This window comes from Chiloscyllium punctatum, chromosome 12, assembly GCF_047496795.1.
Source record: "Chiloscyllium punctatum isolate Juve2018m chromosome 12, sChiPun1.3, whole genome shotgun sequence".
NCBI classification, from domain to species: Eukaryota; Metazoa; Chordata; class Chondrichthyes; order Orectolobiformes; family Hemiscylliidae; genus Chiloscyllium; species Chiloscyllium punctatum.
This window is the reverse complement of record NC_092750.1, coordinates 21375480-21394077: the sequence shown is the minus strand read 5'-3', so window position 1 is coordinate 21394077 and position 18598 is coordinate 21375480. Positions and strand designations below refer to the sequence as shown.

At 40.8% G+C, this 18598-nt stretch overlaps 1 protein-coding gene across 1 annotated transcript in view; it reads left to right on the top strand.

Moving 5' to 3' along the window:
• LOC140483674 (coiled-coil domain-containing protein 3-like) overlaps nucleotides 1-18161 on the top strand; it is a 36681-nt gene extending 18520 nt beyond the window's left edge. The window contains exons 2-3 of the mRNA XM_072582041.1: nucleotides 3570-3744; nucleotides 16072-18161. Coding sequence (XP_072438142.1) covers nucleotides 3570-3744; nucleotides 16072-16365 — 469 coding nt within the window. The 3' untranslated portion in view covers nucleotides 16366-18161. The remainder of the gene's footprint in view (nucleotides 1-3569; nucleotides 3745-16071) is intronic.
• Nucleotides 18162-18598: the final 437 nt, after the last annotated feature.

Below are 18598 nucleotides of genomic sequence, written 5' to 3'. Positions count from 1 at the left end.
ATGGGTGGAAAGACAAGTAGTGAGGATGACACATAGAGTCTGTAGAGGCTTATTGGCAAGTTAAGTCAGTGGTCAAAAAGTTCGCAGCATAATTATAATGTGGGAAAATGTGAAGTTATGCACTTTGGCAGGAGGAATAGAGGAGCTGAATATTATTTAAATGAGAAGAAAAGCAGAATGCTGGAGCATGAAAGAATTTGAGGTTCTTATGTGGACTGGGAGAGTATAAATCGTGCCTGAGGCTTGAGGCTAAATCACTACCTGAGGAGTTGGAGACACAGCAGGATCTGTGAGGGAGCAGTGGAGAGCTGGAGTGTATCAATCGAGACTAACATTTGAGTCTATACCACTGACTTTGGGAGTATGGAGGCGATGGGACCTGTGAGGGAGCAGCACTGAGTTCAAAACAGAGTGAGAAAACAAAGAGGGACATCACAGCAAAACCTTAAATTCATTATTTGAACAGCTGTTAAGGATTGTCTACAAATTGCCGTAAATTAGAACAACGTGTATTTTGAAATAAGTCGTTGTGCTTTGACTTAACTGAAAAAGATAGGGCCACTATATTAAGGTAATAAAAATAACATAAGGGAAGTCATGCTAATATAAAGTGAGATCTCCAAAAACTTAAAGTAAGGACTTTGCATTGTAATGGGAGTGTTTGAAGTGAAATAAGGTCCCTAGCATAATTAGAATTGTTTAAAATAAGTAACTAACAAAGTATAATTTAAAGGAAACTCATTGTAGTGGAGGTCACACCCATGATATGCTCCTCTTGCCTAAGTGGAAAGTCATATACAGTTCCAATGACCTTGGCAACCATATGTGCAGCAAGTGTGCCCACTGCAGCTCCTGATGTCTTGGAGTTGGGTGGGTGGACTCACTGTCATAGTTAACACATTCAACGAGGACAGAGCTGATCAAGACTGAACAGGCAGAAAGGGAATGAGTGGCCACCAGACAAACTGAAATGCCTGTCTGTTTCCCTCACTATTGAATTCTCCCTCCAAAAAAATCTGGAAATTAGAATTGTTTAAAATAAGTAACTAACAAAGTATAATTTACAAATAACAAAGTAAAGTTTGCTTTGGCCATCCCCCTCTCTAACAGAGGTACCAATTTTGGATACTGTTCAGAGCGACAGCATCTGAAAAGATAGCTACGGAAGCCAAGTCCGTGACACCATGGGTGGCTCTGGTGCACAAGAGGAGAGGTAGAAGAATGACAGTGGTGTCGTGATTTTTTTTCATTCATTTGTGGGATGTGGGCATGGCTGGCTGGCCATCCCTAGTTGCCTATGAGAAGGTGGTGGTGAGCTGACTTCTTCAACTGCTGCAGTCCGACTGCTGTGGGCTAACCTGCAATGCTATTAGGGAGACAATTAGACTTTGTAGTGAACAATGTACAAAATAATGGCTTGCTAGGCCATTTCAGAGGGCAATTGAGAGTCAGCCACGTGGCTGCAGGTCTCAAGTCACATGTAGGCCAGACTAGGTGAGGTTGGCAGATTTCTTTCCTTGAACGACAGAAGTGAATCAGATGGGTTTTTCCAGGGTCATCAACAATGAATTCATGGTCATCAGTAGGTTCTTAATTTCCAGATTTTTTTGGAGGGAGAATTCAATAGTGAGGGAAACAGACAGGCATTTCAGTATTGTCTCTCTGGTATGCCAAAGTCTTAGATGTCTTGGGGTGGCAGCATGACATTCTGAGGGGACAGGATGAACAGGCAGTGGTCATGCTATATATTTTTACCAACGCCATAGTTAAAGAAAGGGATGAGGACCCACAAACAAAGACAGAATGTAATTTGAAAAATAAGACCTCAAAGCTAGTAATCGCAGGATTACTATCAGTGTCACATGCAAGTGAGAGTGAAAATAACAGGATTAGTCAGTTGAACACATGGCTAGAGAAATGATGTAGGAGGGAGGGATTCTGATTCCTAGGATATTGGAACCAGTTCTGAAAGGCATGACTGGTAAAAGCAGGGCAAGTTACATCTGGGCAGGACCTGAGGGGATGTTTGCTTGTGACTCAAAATTGAGTCAAGCTCACATCAGTTAACTACTTTCCTGTGCATCAAAAGCTGATCTAAACCTGTACATTAGTAGATCATTGGGAAACCACTCTGAGAATGGCTTCTTCTATTTTCGAATACTGTTGCAAGAATGCCAAGGCAATGTAGATTGCCTAAAAGAAATTCATTAAGATTATAGCATAGCTATTATAAAAAAATAGATAAACAAGGGCTGTTTTTATAACAACAAAGAACAGGCTATTTGATAGACATGAAAGAGTTTTATAATGTAACTAAAGGAGAAAATATTTGCAACATTTAATGAATGGGAAAATGAAAGGAAAGATCAGGAGCTATTTCTTAAAATATCTCATTAGTTCTTTGGGCATCACATACCCCATATGGAACAGTGGTGGTCGCAGAATCCATAATAATAGCCTTTAAAAGGGAAGTGACTAAGTATTTGAAAAACAGAATTTTTTAAAAGTAACAAAGAAATGGAGAGCAGTTTAGGAATGAGTAAGTAGCAAAGACAACTAAGGAAGAGCTAAATAGCTGCCTCCTGTGCTGTAAAATTTATGATTAAATTTTAACTTTGTTGCTTGCTGTAAATTGGATGATAGTGAATGACCAATCCTGCATTTGTCCCATTTCCCCTAAAGAAATTAGGTATAAGAGGTCTAACATGTTTTATTAATCACCAGTTTATAACCATGCAACAAAAGTTTATATTTCTTTTGAAAGCTGAATATGTTTCAGCATTTTTATTTTCTATTTCAGATTTCCAACAACTGCAATATTTTCTCTTTTCAGTTATATTACCATGTCCAATTCTAAATAGGTGTTAATACACTTTCTATGACTGTCACTAAATAGAATAGCAGCTGACCAAAAACAGGATACTGATTGAGGATGATCAGCCATGATCATAATGAATGGTGGTGCAGGCTCGAAGGGCAGAATGGCCTACTCCTGCACCTATTGTATATTGTCTATTGACCAACCTCTTTAGAAAGCCTGATGTGTTCTTACTCCACCTACACTCTAGAGATACTTACAGTTTCTTCCTCTTATTCCTACCTTGCTGTGGAAACATCTTAAAATAGTTTACTTTTCTTCTTCTCCTTGTGAAGCAATCTTTGTCTTTCCTTCTGCCTTTTGAAATCTAAGCCTTCCAATTTGTAAAAATGAGATGTCAAATTTGTAACATGACATATCAGGTTTTTCTGGCATTTGAGAACCACATTCCACAATTCCATCTGTTTGCAACTGGGGTCATTGTTGCATGTTTCCCAAATAAGTCAAATTCTATTTTTTGTGTATGTAAAATGTAAACAGTCCATTATTTCTATTCCATCGAAATCACAAGCATGTTGGAGGGAGTCTGGAGTTAAATATGTGACTGTGCAATTTTTGTAAGCACTCTCATACTCATAAACACTAACAGCTGGTGAAGCGTCATTGAGCTTTAACAAATGGCAAAGGGTATGGCATATGAGCTACTCCATGAATCTTTTGAATAGAATTATGAAATTTCATTCTATTTCAGGTTGGATGAGAATTACAACATTGTGCCGCATGGAATCAATTTCCAGGATCCAATTTTTCCTGATACTACTGAGAACAAACGTATGTTTGCAAGTCTGTTCCAGTTCTCTAACTGCACCAGCGGTGCCCCTCATCACACCTACATGCCAGACTGGGAACTGCAAGAGGATAATCGGGTAGGGCTTTATTGAACAAATGGTATAATTCAAATTTGATCTCGCTGAGGCTCCAATACATTGGTATTAAGCACCAGCTTATCCTGTGCTAGCATTATGTTACTCACCATGTTTGTTATGGTTGTTGAGTTGATATGCAAGATATGAAATATTTGTAAGGTGTATGACATACACAAATTAAGGGCTCAATGTCTGTTTAGATCTCTTTTCCAAATTGCACTGTGAACGTGCATGTTGTGGTCAGTGTCTTCAGGTGCCTAGTGCTGTCATTAGAATGAGCACTGGAAGCTGTCTTTCCAAGATGTAAGGCTAACATTATTTGACCTACCCTATTGTGGAGCTAAGAGGAGAAAGGGTCTGGCTCCACCACCACCATTACACCCCACTCCCTGCAATCCTGGTCACCACTGATGCCAACTTGACAGTACCATATTTCCCAGACTTCTATATCTTGCCATATTTATGATACCATATCCCAAAATGTCACAAGTACGAAATCTAATTCGCTGCATCAGCTGGCTATTAAATGAGCAAACTTCCAATATTAATAAATTAATAAACTGCAAACAAAAGATACCAATGAAAAGTGAGCAAACAGCGGAAAGTTCAGCAATTGAAACCCTGGTATTTGCATAAAAAGCACTCATTCAGCATGTGCAAATTATTTCCATGCACAATTTTGTTTTGAATGCAAGAATCTTGTGGGGCAAAGAAGAAAAGAAACATATAACATATAACTGAGAATTGGAGGTTTGGGGCAGAAATCTCAAGCATTTCCTGCAAGTTTTGTGGGTGCTTTGAAAATATGGAGTGGCAATTCTGAGTTCCTAGCTGTTTTGATATGCATAATATTCCTACTTTCTCAGATCGATCATAAGGTACATCGCTGTAGTGTTTTATTAAATGGTGGAAAGTTGAAGTACAATACATGAATAGATTTCCCAATGCAGTTTTCACACTTAATCATACTATACAAACTATGCCCTTGTAATTTGATGACAAGCTTCCGGTATTACTACACCTTAAGATTCCAATGTGTTTTTGTCCTTAATCTTTCCGTCCACTTATTGCTGTCTTTACCATGCTCTACATACACATATCTTCTATGAATCTAGTCATGCATCTCATCCAATTCTGCAGGGATTTTTAAGCTTATTCAGTGACCTTCAGCGGTTAATAAAACCTCAACTATTTTTAAAGCACAATTTAGAGACACTGAGGAGATGGGAAACGATAATTATCTCCACGGTGTTTGGCTCTCCAAACTGCATTGTTGTGCTGTGACATGCTGAACACAGACTGCTCAGTAACTCAGCCAAAACAAAAGGTCCCTGCCTGCAGCTGAACCATATGAAGCTGCTCCACAGTGCTGAGGAATTTCAATAAACTAGTCATCTGGCACCAGGAACTCTGGTTTTCATGCATTCACAAAGCAAAGGGCTAAAACCACATTTCAAAAGTATGTTCTTCAAGTGCAGAATGGTCTTTAGCTTGGAAAAGAACAATTGGTTTGCATATGAAGAACCTTATTTTAGATTCCATCTGGTTGTCTCTGTATAAGAGACCATCACTTTCAGCTTTTCCAGCTATTAATTTCAGTTGATGCATTTAGTTTAAACTTGGAGTAATGTGAGGGTACTGGGATATTACTTGTGACCTTACCCTGTTATCAAGGTTTGGGGTGGAAATATGGGAGAAGGTACATCAGCAAGAGAAATATCTCAAAAGTAATTTTTCGGATATATAGTTCTCCCGAGACAGAAAAAATATTCTTTCTGATTTCTAGCACCCGCAGTTCTTTTTGTTTTCAAACTATTCTTTATTGTCCTGTCTATCAATGTGAATGGGAGATAAAAGGACAAAAATTGAGGAAAGAAAGTGTAATCCCTGAATTACCTCTGAACATTTGCCTCCTTCAGTTTTCAGGCAGGCTGCAGTCAAGAAGTTGACAAAAGCTGGCAGTATCCCACTAAAAATATTTGACTTAAATGCTATGTTCTTGTAAATTGGGAGTCATTGCTATTTCCTGAACCCATCCACGAATTATGATCTGAACAGGGAGACTGGTAATATCATTGGCTTAATAATCCTGAAGCCCAGGTTAATCCCCTCAGGTATGGGTGCAAATCCCACCATGGAGGAAGTGAGGACTGAAGATGCTGGAGATCAGAGTCAAAAAGTGTGGTGAGAAATTGAAGACTGGAGATCAGAGTTGAAATGTGTGCAGGAGAGTTGACATTTTGGGTATAAGCTCTTCACCAGGAATGTCTTGAAATGTCGACTCTCCTCCTCCTCAAATACTGCCTGACTGGCTGAGCTTTTCCAGCACCACACTTTTTAACTCAAATCCCACCATGGCCCGTGAACTTTAAATTCAACCATTAAATATTGGAATTGAAAATTAGTCTGACCTTGAAACTATGATTGGTTTGTTCTGGTTCACAAATATCCTTTAGAGAAGACAGTCTGCTGTCCTTATTTAATCAGACCTGTATGAGACTCCAGGGAGATTGACTATTACCTGAGATAGATAAAACAGATAAAGGTAGTGAGGACTACACATGCTGGAAAGTTGGAGTTGATAAGGTATGGAGATGGAGAAAGCACAGCAGATCAAGCAGCATCAGAGGGGCAGGAAAGTGGACCTTTCAGGTCGGGACCTTCCATCTGGACTGGGGTGGGTGGAAAAGGGCTGAGAAATAAATGGGGAATGGGGCTGGGAGAAAGGTGTGTGGGATAGTGATAGGTAGAGGAAAAGCACCTCATCTTCCACCTCAGGAGCTTACAACCATATAGCCTGAACATAGAATTCACCAGCTTTTAAATCTCCCCACCCCCCCCACCTTATCCCAGGTCCAGCTCTCCCTCTCCACCCTGCCCCTTGAACTGACCTAAACTGTCCATCTTCCTTCTCACCTATCTGCTCCACCCTCCCTACTAACCAATCACAATCACCCAGATGATCTAGTCATTTATCAATTGCTTCTTGTTAGTTCTTGTTGTGTGTAGATTGGCTGCCATACCTGCTAATATATAACAGTGACTACCCTTCAAAAGTATGCCATTGGCTGTACTTTGGGACATCATGAAACATTATATAAATTATCTAAAACTCTACGCTGAAAAGAAATTTGAGATATAGATGTCATAAGCAAAGTTATGCCAACTGGGATGTCACATAGAGGTACTGGCCTCACCAGCTGTTACAATGTCAGAGGCGAGCCCACCTTGGCCGACTATGAAATTCATTACTCAACACTTTTCTGCTTCCAGTCCTCAAATGCAGGATGTCTCACAGCCTAAAGATGCTAGCTAATGCAAAGGCCTGCACCAATTCAGTCCTGGCAGTGCCACCACTGGTGGTTGCTACATCTGGGACTGCAGGCCGGCTCTACAGCAGCTACCAACAAAGAGGTCCAGAGTGCAGGTAGCTAGGGCTCAGGGACCATCAGACAGGCAAAAGTGAGGACTGCAGATGCTAGAGATCAGAGTCGAGAGTGTGGTGCTGGAAAAACACAGCAGGTCAGGATCCGAGAAGCAGGAGAATCGATATTTTGGGCAAAAACCCTTCATCAGGAATGAGGCTGTGAGCCGAGGGGGTGGTGAGATAAATGGGAGGGGGGTGGGGCTAGGGGGAAGGTAGCTGAGAGTGCAAAAGGTAGGTGGAGGTGGGATAATGGTGCTTGGTCAGAGAGGAGGGTAGTGTGGATAGGTGAGCGGGAAGATGGACAGGTAGGACAGTTCATGAGGGTGGTGCCGAGTTGGAAGGTTGGAATTGAGCTAAGGTGGGAAATGAGGAAACTGGTGAAATTTTTTAGATTACTTACAGTGTGGAAACAGGCCCTTCGGCCTAACAAGTCCACACCGCCCCGCCGAAGCACAACCCACCCATACCCCTACATCTACCCCTTACCTAACACTACGGGCAATTTAGCATGGCCAATTCACCTAACCTGCACATCTTTGGACTGTGGGAGGAAACCGGAGCACCCGGAGGAAACCCACGGAGACACGGGGAGAATGTGCAAACTCCACACAGTCAGTCGCCTGAGGCGGGAAATGAACCCGGGTCTCTGGCGCTGTAAGGCAGCAGTGCTAACCACTGTACACCGTGCTTCTACATTGATGCCATGGGGTTGGCAGATCCCAAGGCAGAAGATGAGGTTGCTCTTCCTCCAGGCATCAGGTGGTTAGGGAGCGGTGATGGAGGAGGCCCAGGACCTACATGACCTTGGCGGAGCGCATCCTTGAACAGAACCCGGCAACACAAAGGGGATTTATCACAATTGGAACGAGGACTCATTCAGCAGGGGTGGCCCATGCTGAGTTGGCAGGAAGGACTCTGTGTGCCACAAGGTGTGCAATCATAGAACCATAGAACATAGAACGTTACAGCTCAACGACCCTCGATGTTGCGCCAACCTGTGAAAATAATCCGATGCCCATCTAACCTACACCGTTCCATTATTATCCATATGTATGTCCAATGCCCATTTAAATGCCCTTAATGTCGGTGAGTCTACTACTGTTGCAGACAGGCCATTTCACGCCCCTACTACTCTCTGAGTGAAGAAACTACCCCTAATATCTGTCCTAAATCTATCACCCCTCAATTTAAAGTCATGTCCCCTCATGTTAGCCTTCACTATCTGTGGAAAAAGGCTTTCACTGTCCACCCTTTCTAACCCCTTGACTATCTTATACGTCTCGATTAAGTCACCTCTCAACCTTCTCTCCAACAAAAACAGACTCAGTTCCCTCTTCATTCCTCGTAAGACCTCCCTTCCATACCAGGCAACATCCTAGTAAATCTTCTCTGAACACTTTCCAAAGCTTCCATATCCTTCCTATAATGCGATGACCAGAACTGCATGCAATACTCCAGGTGCGGCCTTACCAGTGTCTTGTACAGCTGAAGCACGACCTCATGACTCCGAAACTCAAACCCCTTATCAATAAACGCCAGCACACCATATGCCTTCTTGACAACCCTATCAACCTAGGTGCTCCTACACCACAAGTCAGTAGGGTTCATGGGGAAGATCTCCCCATACATGGTGGTGGTGTCCATCTGCTGTTGGAAAAAATACCAGTGACAGCAGGAAGAATCCATTAAGGGGCCATTAATTAGCTGCTTAAGAGCCTCAGTAAAATACCAGCAGAAATGGGAAGGCCATGGTGACAGCATCTCCTGCATCCCACTCAACGTTACACTGTCTTCCCCCAATTGACCAGTACACTGGCAAAGCAAGGGTGGACCATAAAATTCAAGCCATTGAGCGCATGTGTTTTCTGTGATATTTCCAACATGAATCTGATTCAAGATATTGTATTAACATCAAATTTTATTAACATCACTGCAAATAAATGAGAACATCCGGGAACCAATTTTATTCCCAAGAATATAAGAAAATAATTAATGTGAATGTTAAATACTTTAAAAGTAATTTATTAATTGTGTTCTTCAGCTGTATTAACCTATCCTGATTTAAGAGACAGAAGAAATACCTGTTTTCCTGTGATTTCACACTTTGGCTCTGAAATCCTGTTGCTGCTGCCCTTCTCACAGAGTCCACCCTTCTGTTTACGAAGTATAAAATGGCACAACTATTGAAATTTCAAAAATAAAGGTTGTTTCATTTCTCAAAACCATAATTAATGTAAATGACAACTGCAGTCATAGTCCGGATTGCAGCAAACATCCATATTCACCTAAAGCGCAAATCCAAAACCCAGCGACCCCCACGTTCTCTGAAAATTCCAGTCCAGAACTCTGCAATTTATTTTTGTAAAGAACATGGAATAGAGGGTGGCACCTGTGCAGGCAGTAAGTCTAAATGCCAGGAATAATATATGAGTTCATAAAAAGCCAGAGTCTGTGAAAATTGTCTCAATGTGAAAATACTGTGAAGAAAATGGAAAATGTCAATCCTGTTTTTTTTGGCTGCAGTGTAGGGACTCTATGCAGTTCATATAGAATGTTTTATCTTTGATAAGGATCAACATGTTTAAGAGGAAATACTTTTCTTTGATTTTATCTGTGCTTGACTGAATGTGCATTGGTCACATCCTACTTAAAAACCTTGACTATCTGTTTATTTAAATGCAGAGCACAGTTGCATATTGATGCTCATAAATTAATCTCAGTTCCAAAAAGCCCTATCAAAGTCATCAAGTATCTTTGAAAAACATGTAATAAAGCGGCTACAACTTTCTTGTTCCTGATCATAAAGAGCTGAATTTATATTTTGATATGGGGAAATTGGAGCGATTGAACAATTCCTTGGAAATATTTCAGATTAATCCTGCAAATATTGAAGAATTAAATCAGTTGTTCTAATTATTACGCGATGAGTAATTCCTTGTCATATGGGACTGAGTCAAACGTTATAACAAAAGGGGACTGAATATTTCTTTGCAACAGAGGGAGTAACTCAGTAATTGTAATATGGGGAATTTTGATGCCTCACTTTAATATGGAGGATTGAATCAAAGTTATGACATGACAAGTTAATCATGTGGTATAATTTGATAGGTGTGTGTGGAGAACTGAATTGGTAATTCAAGCAGACAAAATCAAATTCAAAAGAATAATTTTGGGTGTGATGCAAATCACTTGGTATAATAGGGAAGAATAGAACCAGAGTTCGTGGAAAATTATATGTAAATTGAATAATTTGATTGCCACTGAAAACACTGGCAGAGGGATTGTGATACACATGTCAACTGAAAATAATGCAGGCAGCATACAAACAGGGTGCTGCCTGCTAAATATGATAATAGAATTCAGCCTAACTCTAAATGTGGCTACATGATTTAGTAAGTATCTATGCTTGTGCAGTGCTTGCTTGCATTACTTAAATTGGACTGAATTAATTGAAGACTGACTTAAAGTGGATCAGGCACCGGATCAGTTTTTAGAAATAAAATCTGCATTGGTAGACAATTGAACGTGCTGCTACAGAACAGAGTGTATGTTCAAAGTTTCTCTGATGCAGAACTGGATATCACTGAATGTTTTGAAGAGGTTACCAAGAAGATAGATGAAGGCAGAGTGTGTACATGGAATTTAGTGAGGCTTTCAACCAGGCCCTGCGTGGTAGAATGATTAGTAAGGTTAGATAACATGGGATCCAGGAGGAGCTAGCCAATTGAATACAAAATTGGTTTGGTGTAGAAGAAAAAGGGTGGTGATATAGGGTTGTTATTTGGACTGAGGCCTGTGTGCCACAAGGATTGGTTCTGGGTCCACTGCTATTCATCATTTATATCAACAATTTGATGAGATATAGAAGGTATGGTTAGTATGTTGGGGATTACACCAAAATTGGTGGTATGGTGGACTGTGAAGAACGTTATCCAAGAGTTCAATGAGATCTTGATCAGATGAACTGTGGCATTTTAACTTCCTCACCTCCACCACAGTTGACAGTGCATTCCAGATATTAACCATCCACTGCATGATGTTTTTTGCACCTGTCACTTTTTCTGTTTTTATTAATTATTTTAAACTTGTGCCCTCTCCTTTTCAGGGGGGCAACTTTTTCACTCAGAGGGTGGTATGTGCATGGAATGAGCTGCCAGAGGAAGTGGTGGAGGCTAGTACAATTGCAACATTTAAAAGGCATCTGGATGGGTATATAAATAGGAAGGGTTTGGAGAGATATGGGCCAGGTGCTGGCAGGTGGGTCTAGATAGGGTTGGGATATCTGGTCGGCATGGACAAGTTGGACCGAAGGGTCTGTTTCCCTATTGGACATCTCTATGACTCTATCTCTATGACTCTATGAGCCAATAGGCTGCCAAGTGGCAGATAGAGTTTAATTTAGATAAATGCAAAATGTTGCATTTTGGTAAAGCAAGCCAGTGTAGGACTTACACAGTTAATGGTCGAGCCCTGGAAAGTGTTTTGAACAGACGGTCCTAGGGTGCAAGTTCATAGTTCCTTGAAAGTAACATCACAGGTAGACAGGTGAAGAATGCCTGTAGCACGCTTGCCTTTATTGGTCAGTGTATTGAAATAGGAGTCGGACATCATGTTACGGCTTTACAAAACATTGGTAAGGCCATATTTAGAATACTGTACACAATTCTGGTCACTGTGCTACAGGAAGGATGTTGTTAAACTAGAAGGAGTAGAGAAAAAAAATTACAAAGATGTTGCTAGGACTGGAGGTTTGAGTTGTAAGGAAAGGCTGGATAGGCTGAACTTTTTTCCGGATGCTGAGGGGTGACTTTACAGAGGTTTATAAAATCCTGAGGTGCATAGATAAGGTGAATCACAAAGGTCTTTTTCCAAGGGTATGGGAGTCCAAAACTAGAAGACATAGTTTTAAGGTGAGAGGGGAATAGATTTGAAAGGGACCTGAGGGTCAATTTTGTTTCACACACAGGATGGTGCATGTATAGAAAGAGCTGCCAGAGGAGGTTGTGGAGATGGGTACAGTCACAATACTTAAAAGACACTTGGACGGGTACCTGGATAGGAAAGGTTTGGAGTGATATGGTTCAAACACAGGCAAATGGGATTGGTTCAGTTTAGGATTCCTGGTCAGAATGGATGAGTTGGACTGAAGAGTCTATTTCCGTGTTATATAACTGCATGACTCTGAGACTTTGGTGTGTTTTTTTGGAAAAATTGGTTTGGAATGGTTGCTGTGATATTCAGTGAAGGTTGTTGTGGTTTATTTTGGAATGAGGAGGAGGGTTTACTTGTCATAGAATCATTGTTGCATGAAGTGATCCCAAAGAGTCTAGCCAGAAAGGGGATGTGCTGGTTGTCTCTTTCATTCTGACCACTCCTCCTCTTCATTCTGCTATTGTTCCTTCTGCTCTGCTGCTTGTTGTATGCTTGGTAGCAAGGGATGTGCCCTCACGATGGCAAACTCATTCAGTAAACAATGCAGTACCATGGATCAAGGCACAGGATATGGCCAGTATTCAAAGTCTCCAATAGACTTGTGGAATAGGCAATGGCTAAATGGTATTATCACTAAACTGTTAATCTGGAAACTCAGCTAATATCCTGGGGACCTGGATTTGAATCCCACCACAGCAGATTGGTGGAATTTCAATTCAACAAAAAGTGCAAACTGGAATTAAGAATCTGCTGATGAGCATGAAACAATTATCATTATCAGAAAATACTATTTGGTTCACTAATATCCTTCAGAGAAAGAAATCTGCCATCCTTACCTGGTCTGGCCTACATGTGACTCCAGATCCACAGCATTGTGGTTGTATCTCAACTACTCTCTGAAAGGCCCAGCTAGCCACCCATTTCAATGACAGCTAGGGATGGGCAATAAATGCTGGCCAACCAGCAATGTCCATGTCCCATGATTAGATTAGATTAGATTACTTACAGTGTGGAAACAGGCCCTTCAGCCCAACAAGTCCACACCGCCCCGCCGAAGCGCAACCCACCCATACCTCTATGTCTACCCCTTACCTAACACTACGGGCAATTTAGCATGGCCAATTCACCTGACCTGCACATCTTTGGACTGTGGGAGGAAACCGGAGCACCCGGAGGAAACCCACGCAGACACGGGGAGAATGTGCAAACTACACACAGTCAGTTGCCTGAGGCGGGAATTGAACCTGGGTCTCTGGCGCTGTGAGGCAGCAGTGCTAACCACTGTGCCACCGTGCCACCCACACATGACATAAAAATAATTTTTAAAATATCTGGGCAGCAGGACCTTTGCCTGTGCAACCTATGATGTTTCACATGATTACATGACTCTCAATGCAACATTTGCTGACCACATCTGGTTGGCTTGCTGAGCAGAGTCATGAGACACATGAAAAACCCTTTGCACCCAGCAGTTATCTTTTTGGTGACTCCATTATTGAGGGAATAGTAGTCTGGGACAGAATAAGTGCACCATGCCTATGGACATTCCAACGCATGATATTCTGTATGGTCACTGAACCAATTTCAGTGAATGGAAGCTTGCAGTTGAAATGCATATCTGCATTTAAATGCACAATTGCAAAACCATATATGTGTTTTAATATCATCGGTGGAAATCCCACTGGCCTGTCAAAGCTTATCCTGCTTTTCTTTGCTAAGAGAGAACACAATGAACTTACCTCTTGGCATCAACAGTGTCAGTAACCTTCAGCAGTAAACAGCAAACCTGAAGATTGTGGGTGGCACGGTGGCACAGTGGGTAGCACTGCTGCCTCACAGCGCCAGGTACCCGGGTTCAATTCCTGTCACAAGCAACCGTCTGTGTGGAGTTTGCACATTCTCCCTTGTCTGTGTAGGGTTCCTCCGGGTGCTCCGGTTTCCTCCCACAGTACAAAAATGTGCAGGTGAGGTGAATTGGCCATGCTAAATTGCCTGTAGTGTTAGGTGTAGGGGAATGGGTCTGGGTGGGTTGCTCTTCGGTGGGTCGGTGTGGACTTGTTGGGCCGAAGGGCCTGTTTCCACATTGTAAGTAATCTAATCTAATATGCCTGCTCAAGCCTGGAAGGATCCACAGGGCCACAGCCCCTGGGCGGCACTATCCATACCCCTGCTCTGAGTCTGTATACTATCCCTGGCTTAGGTCGAAGCAACAGAAATACTCCCAGAAGACCCTGGTTGAAGCTAGTCTCTGCCTGTGTGTCCTTCTTCCTCTCTGTTTCTCTGCAGTTAAGTAGCTTGTTCTCTTCTGTGCTGTTTCTGCTCAATCTCCCTTATGTTGTAGACTAAGGGGGATGGTAACGACAGATAGTACATTAGTAAGAGCAAGGGATCGAACTAGAATCCTTGAGGTCAGAACTGGATATTCTCCACATGTCGTACCATTCCATGTCAACTTCACTAACCTTCAACAGTTTGGCAAACTTCAATCACTTATACAAATTCAGGCACTGGAAAGTATTCAGCAATTATCCTAATAGTTGATGATCACTTTGAATAGTGTTCTTGCTTCTGCTAGTCACATGTTTGGTTGTGCTGAAAATGTGTTGCTGGAAAAGCGCAGCAGGTCAGGCAGCATCCAAGGAGCAGGAGAATTGACGTTTCGGCATGAGGAAGGGGATGAGCCCTTCTTCGGGCTCATGCCCGAAACATCGATTCTCCTGCTCCTTGGATGCTGCCTGACCTGCAGTGCTTTTCCAGCAACACATTTTCAGCTCTGATCTCCAGCATCTGCAATCCTCACTTTCCCCTCACATGTTTGGTTGTGTACGTTTCAGAGCAGGTATTAGCTGACACCTGAGGTTCCGAATAGCAGTGTTGCTATGAAATCAGTATTATATACTGGTTCACAGCTTGATGCCTAATCTACATATCCTGATGTAATTTTCTAATGCTTACATTACTGACCTCCTCAAATGGCATCCAGAGCCGGTTGTGACTCAAGTGCGTGCAGGCAGTGATTACATCGCTTTGGAAATAAAATAGCAGCTTTGGTGCAGAAATTACGGGTTCTACAGAATTGATTTTCGTGAGTGTTTACTTTATATTATTTGTTTAAGTGAACATGTAAGTAGGGCTCTGTAAAGTAATATACCTTATGATGTTAATTTGAAACCATCCATCTGAGAGTCAGTAATCCAATATTTTAAGCATGCAGGTCTGCAATACTTCAGGCACCGTTAATGATTAACCTGCTAGCCTGTTTATGAATGAAACCTGATGGAATGGGCCTGGAATTCTTGTTTGGCTCAAGAGTAAACTATAAGTTAGCATTTAAAAGGATAGGTGACCCTGACTGGACTGCAAGAGAAAGATAACTCATTTTCTAAACTCAAGAAACTGTGCACTTGCAGCTGAATTAAGCCTATCATTGCCCTTGCACGTGCTTTGATTTTCTATTCTTGTATCTCCTAAAAAACTCAAATTTGGACTTGAGTAAGCTGTATATGCACCTGAAGATGGAATAAGACTCTGTAAGCTTGTGTTTTCAAATAAACCTGTTGGATTATAACTTGGTGTCATGTGATTTTTGACTATGTTCCCAGGGAGAGAGAGAGAGAGAGAGAGACAAAGTGCTCTCTGAATTGGCCACACAGAAATATTGTGTGCAAATATTTCCAACTAGCTTTATTTGAAGATTCTTAGATAGGCTGGAGCATAAATCACAAACCTCTTTGATGAAAAAGAAATTGGGTCATATGGACACCATTGCCAAAATGTTTCAATTGGGTGATATTTTCAAATCGGGAGTAAGGGGTAACCATTCATTTTAAAATGGTACTGCCAATATTAAAATCAAGTATTGAGTCATAGTCTTTATGTCACATAGTTATCTATGCCATCATTGTTTTTTCTGGGTGGCCTATCTTTATGACCTGTTATCTAATAGATTCTTCAATGTCTCCTTTCAGCTCCTGTGCTCAACTGTGCAGAAAGCCCTTTATGAGGAGGAAGATCGTGTGAGGAAGCTCTCCCAGAAAGTGAAATCTCTTGAAAAGGCCAACAACCATCTGCGTGAGAAGGTGAAGAGGATTAAGCGCTCCCTTCGGCAGGTGAAAAAAGAGAGCAAGAGAGAATCAATTCTCATGAAGCAGATCCTACAGAAGGAACAGAACAAGGAGAGAGGAAAGTTGAACATCAAGCAGGACACTGGCAAGCGACCCCTAAAGAAACCAGTCAAGAAACCAGTCAGCCATAAACTGTAACATTGCAGGCTCACTTGTAATATTCTAAACATAAGAAAAGTGGGAACATGACATATGTGAAAACTGGCTACAATACAGTGGCTATCCATTCTAAATAACACTATAATGAAGCAAAGTAGAAAACAAAATGTTTGGTTCAGCTTTCGTGATTGCATTGTATTATTTGAGCAATTTAAATCAACTTTTTGTTCTAGTTAACACTTGTCAGAATCCTAAGTGAACATAGTTGAAGCAGGGAAAGACACCACAGCAAAAAAATGCAAAATGTTGTTACAATTGGCAATCTCACTCTGAGAAACAATGATTGATGTGAAAACAATAGTTCATGATGTACCAAGATTGGAGGAAGCATATTATTGGCAAAAGCAGCTTTACTGTATGCAGTTGGTAATGTACCGACTATTAGAGTACTAAGTGCAGACATTTGGTTTTAAGAGGGACAATGCATTTGTTTCCTAGTATTGATTTCCCTCATTAAGGAAAAAGATTGCAAATTTAATTGCATAGATTTATTTTCCAATCTCTTGTTGTGATAGAAGTGGCCATTATTTAAGCAAATAGGAAAGCTCAGAAATGTTTTAAATTTGAGGAAACATCATTAACAGCATATCATAATAATTAATAAATTATCTACAGTAACACTTCTGAACAGGTTGATTGGAAAATATCTATCACATATTCTGAACTCTTTGAGTGCATTAAAACGTCATCCAACTGATATTCTGTCCTGAGTACTACATTACATGTTTGTTATTTTCTAAGTAACTGGAAGGTGTGATCAAAAGGGGGTGAATTGAAATCTTGCCTTATGAATGAGAAGATAGCCTGCCAGGATACTTTAATCTTGGAAGAAAAACTCTTGTTCATGAAAGACTTCACTGATATACTTTGGTGGCAAAGATAATTACAAGGCAAGCAATGTATTCATGTCTTTTTGAAGCTTATTGTTCCTGCCGCCTGTGCCGAAACATGGCCACTTAACTTGAATCACCATTACCAACAATCCATTTACACAGTATTCAGATGGCTCAGTTGTTAATTTAGACCAGATTAGGTAGATTGCTTCCTGTGATAACCATTTTTCCTCTTTGTATGTGTAGTGCATTTTTTTTTATTTCTATGCTTAGCTAGAACAGATTTATCTGATTGAGTTTACTTTTGTTTAAGGACTTATATATACTGCTGTTTAAGTACGTGTATTTTCTCTTGGAGCTTGGCAACTTTGGCAACTATGGTAGTGGGGTTTGGTGGTGATCTTAAATTGCAGTTATTAATCCTGGAGTTCAGTAATGCTTGGGAGGAATTCTCATGCAGTGATTCATCACTGAATTTATAACTTTCTGTGGAGAGGGCGTTTATTACAATGATTATATTCAGTAACTTGAGGGAGATGCTATCGCATGATGATTATTCTGGGCTTGTTCATTTCATTTGAGACCAGTCAGGTTCTGTTAATTTAAGGGAGAATCACACAATCACATCTCTCCTTTTGAACATGGGTAACCAACTTTTCATTTACTTACAAACACAATGACATAAATCACAGTGAAACAATAATGAAATGAACAGAAAGACCCTGGTGAACCTTTACAACGAAAAAATCTCGTTAGAAATAAGATTATTTTCTAAAGGTTAGTTGTGCAGTTATGTTTTCATTGATATACTGACTAGTTACAATCTATGTTGAATTATCACTGACATGTAATAAGTGAACTTAGTGTATGCATAAATGTAGATTTGCTACTGATTATAAACCAAAGGGTCTTGTACTAATAAAACTTTTCTTACAATTTCTAGTTTCTTAGTTTCAAGATTTTATTTTCTTATCCAAATTCAAAATGTAAATGAAGAGTCTGGGAGAAGGGAAGTTAGGATACTGGTTCAGCAGTGAAGTGATGCAGCACTAGACATCCTAATATATGAAGGATGGCAGGACTTCTATTCCTCAAACACTGAGGTTCTGGTTTCAGTTTTGTGTGATCTGAAGGAAATAATGATGAAGGTGAATACTGTCACCATGGGGAGAATGAAAGTAAAAGCACTTGGCCCAGACTTGCCACCCTTACACACTTCACCTGACCCAATGAGTGCATATTATGTTCTCTCAGCTTGTGAAGGACCTCATTGGAATATCCAAGTAACTAATAAAATTATATCCAAACAAACCATTGTGTGATTTGAATGCTGTTTTCTTCATTCATTTGTGAGATGTGGGTGTCACTGGCTGGCCAGC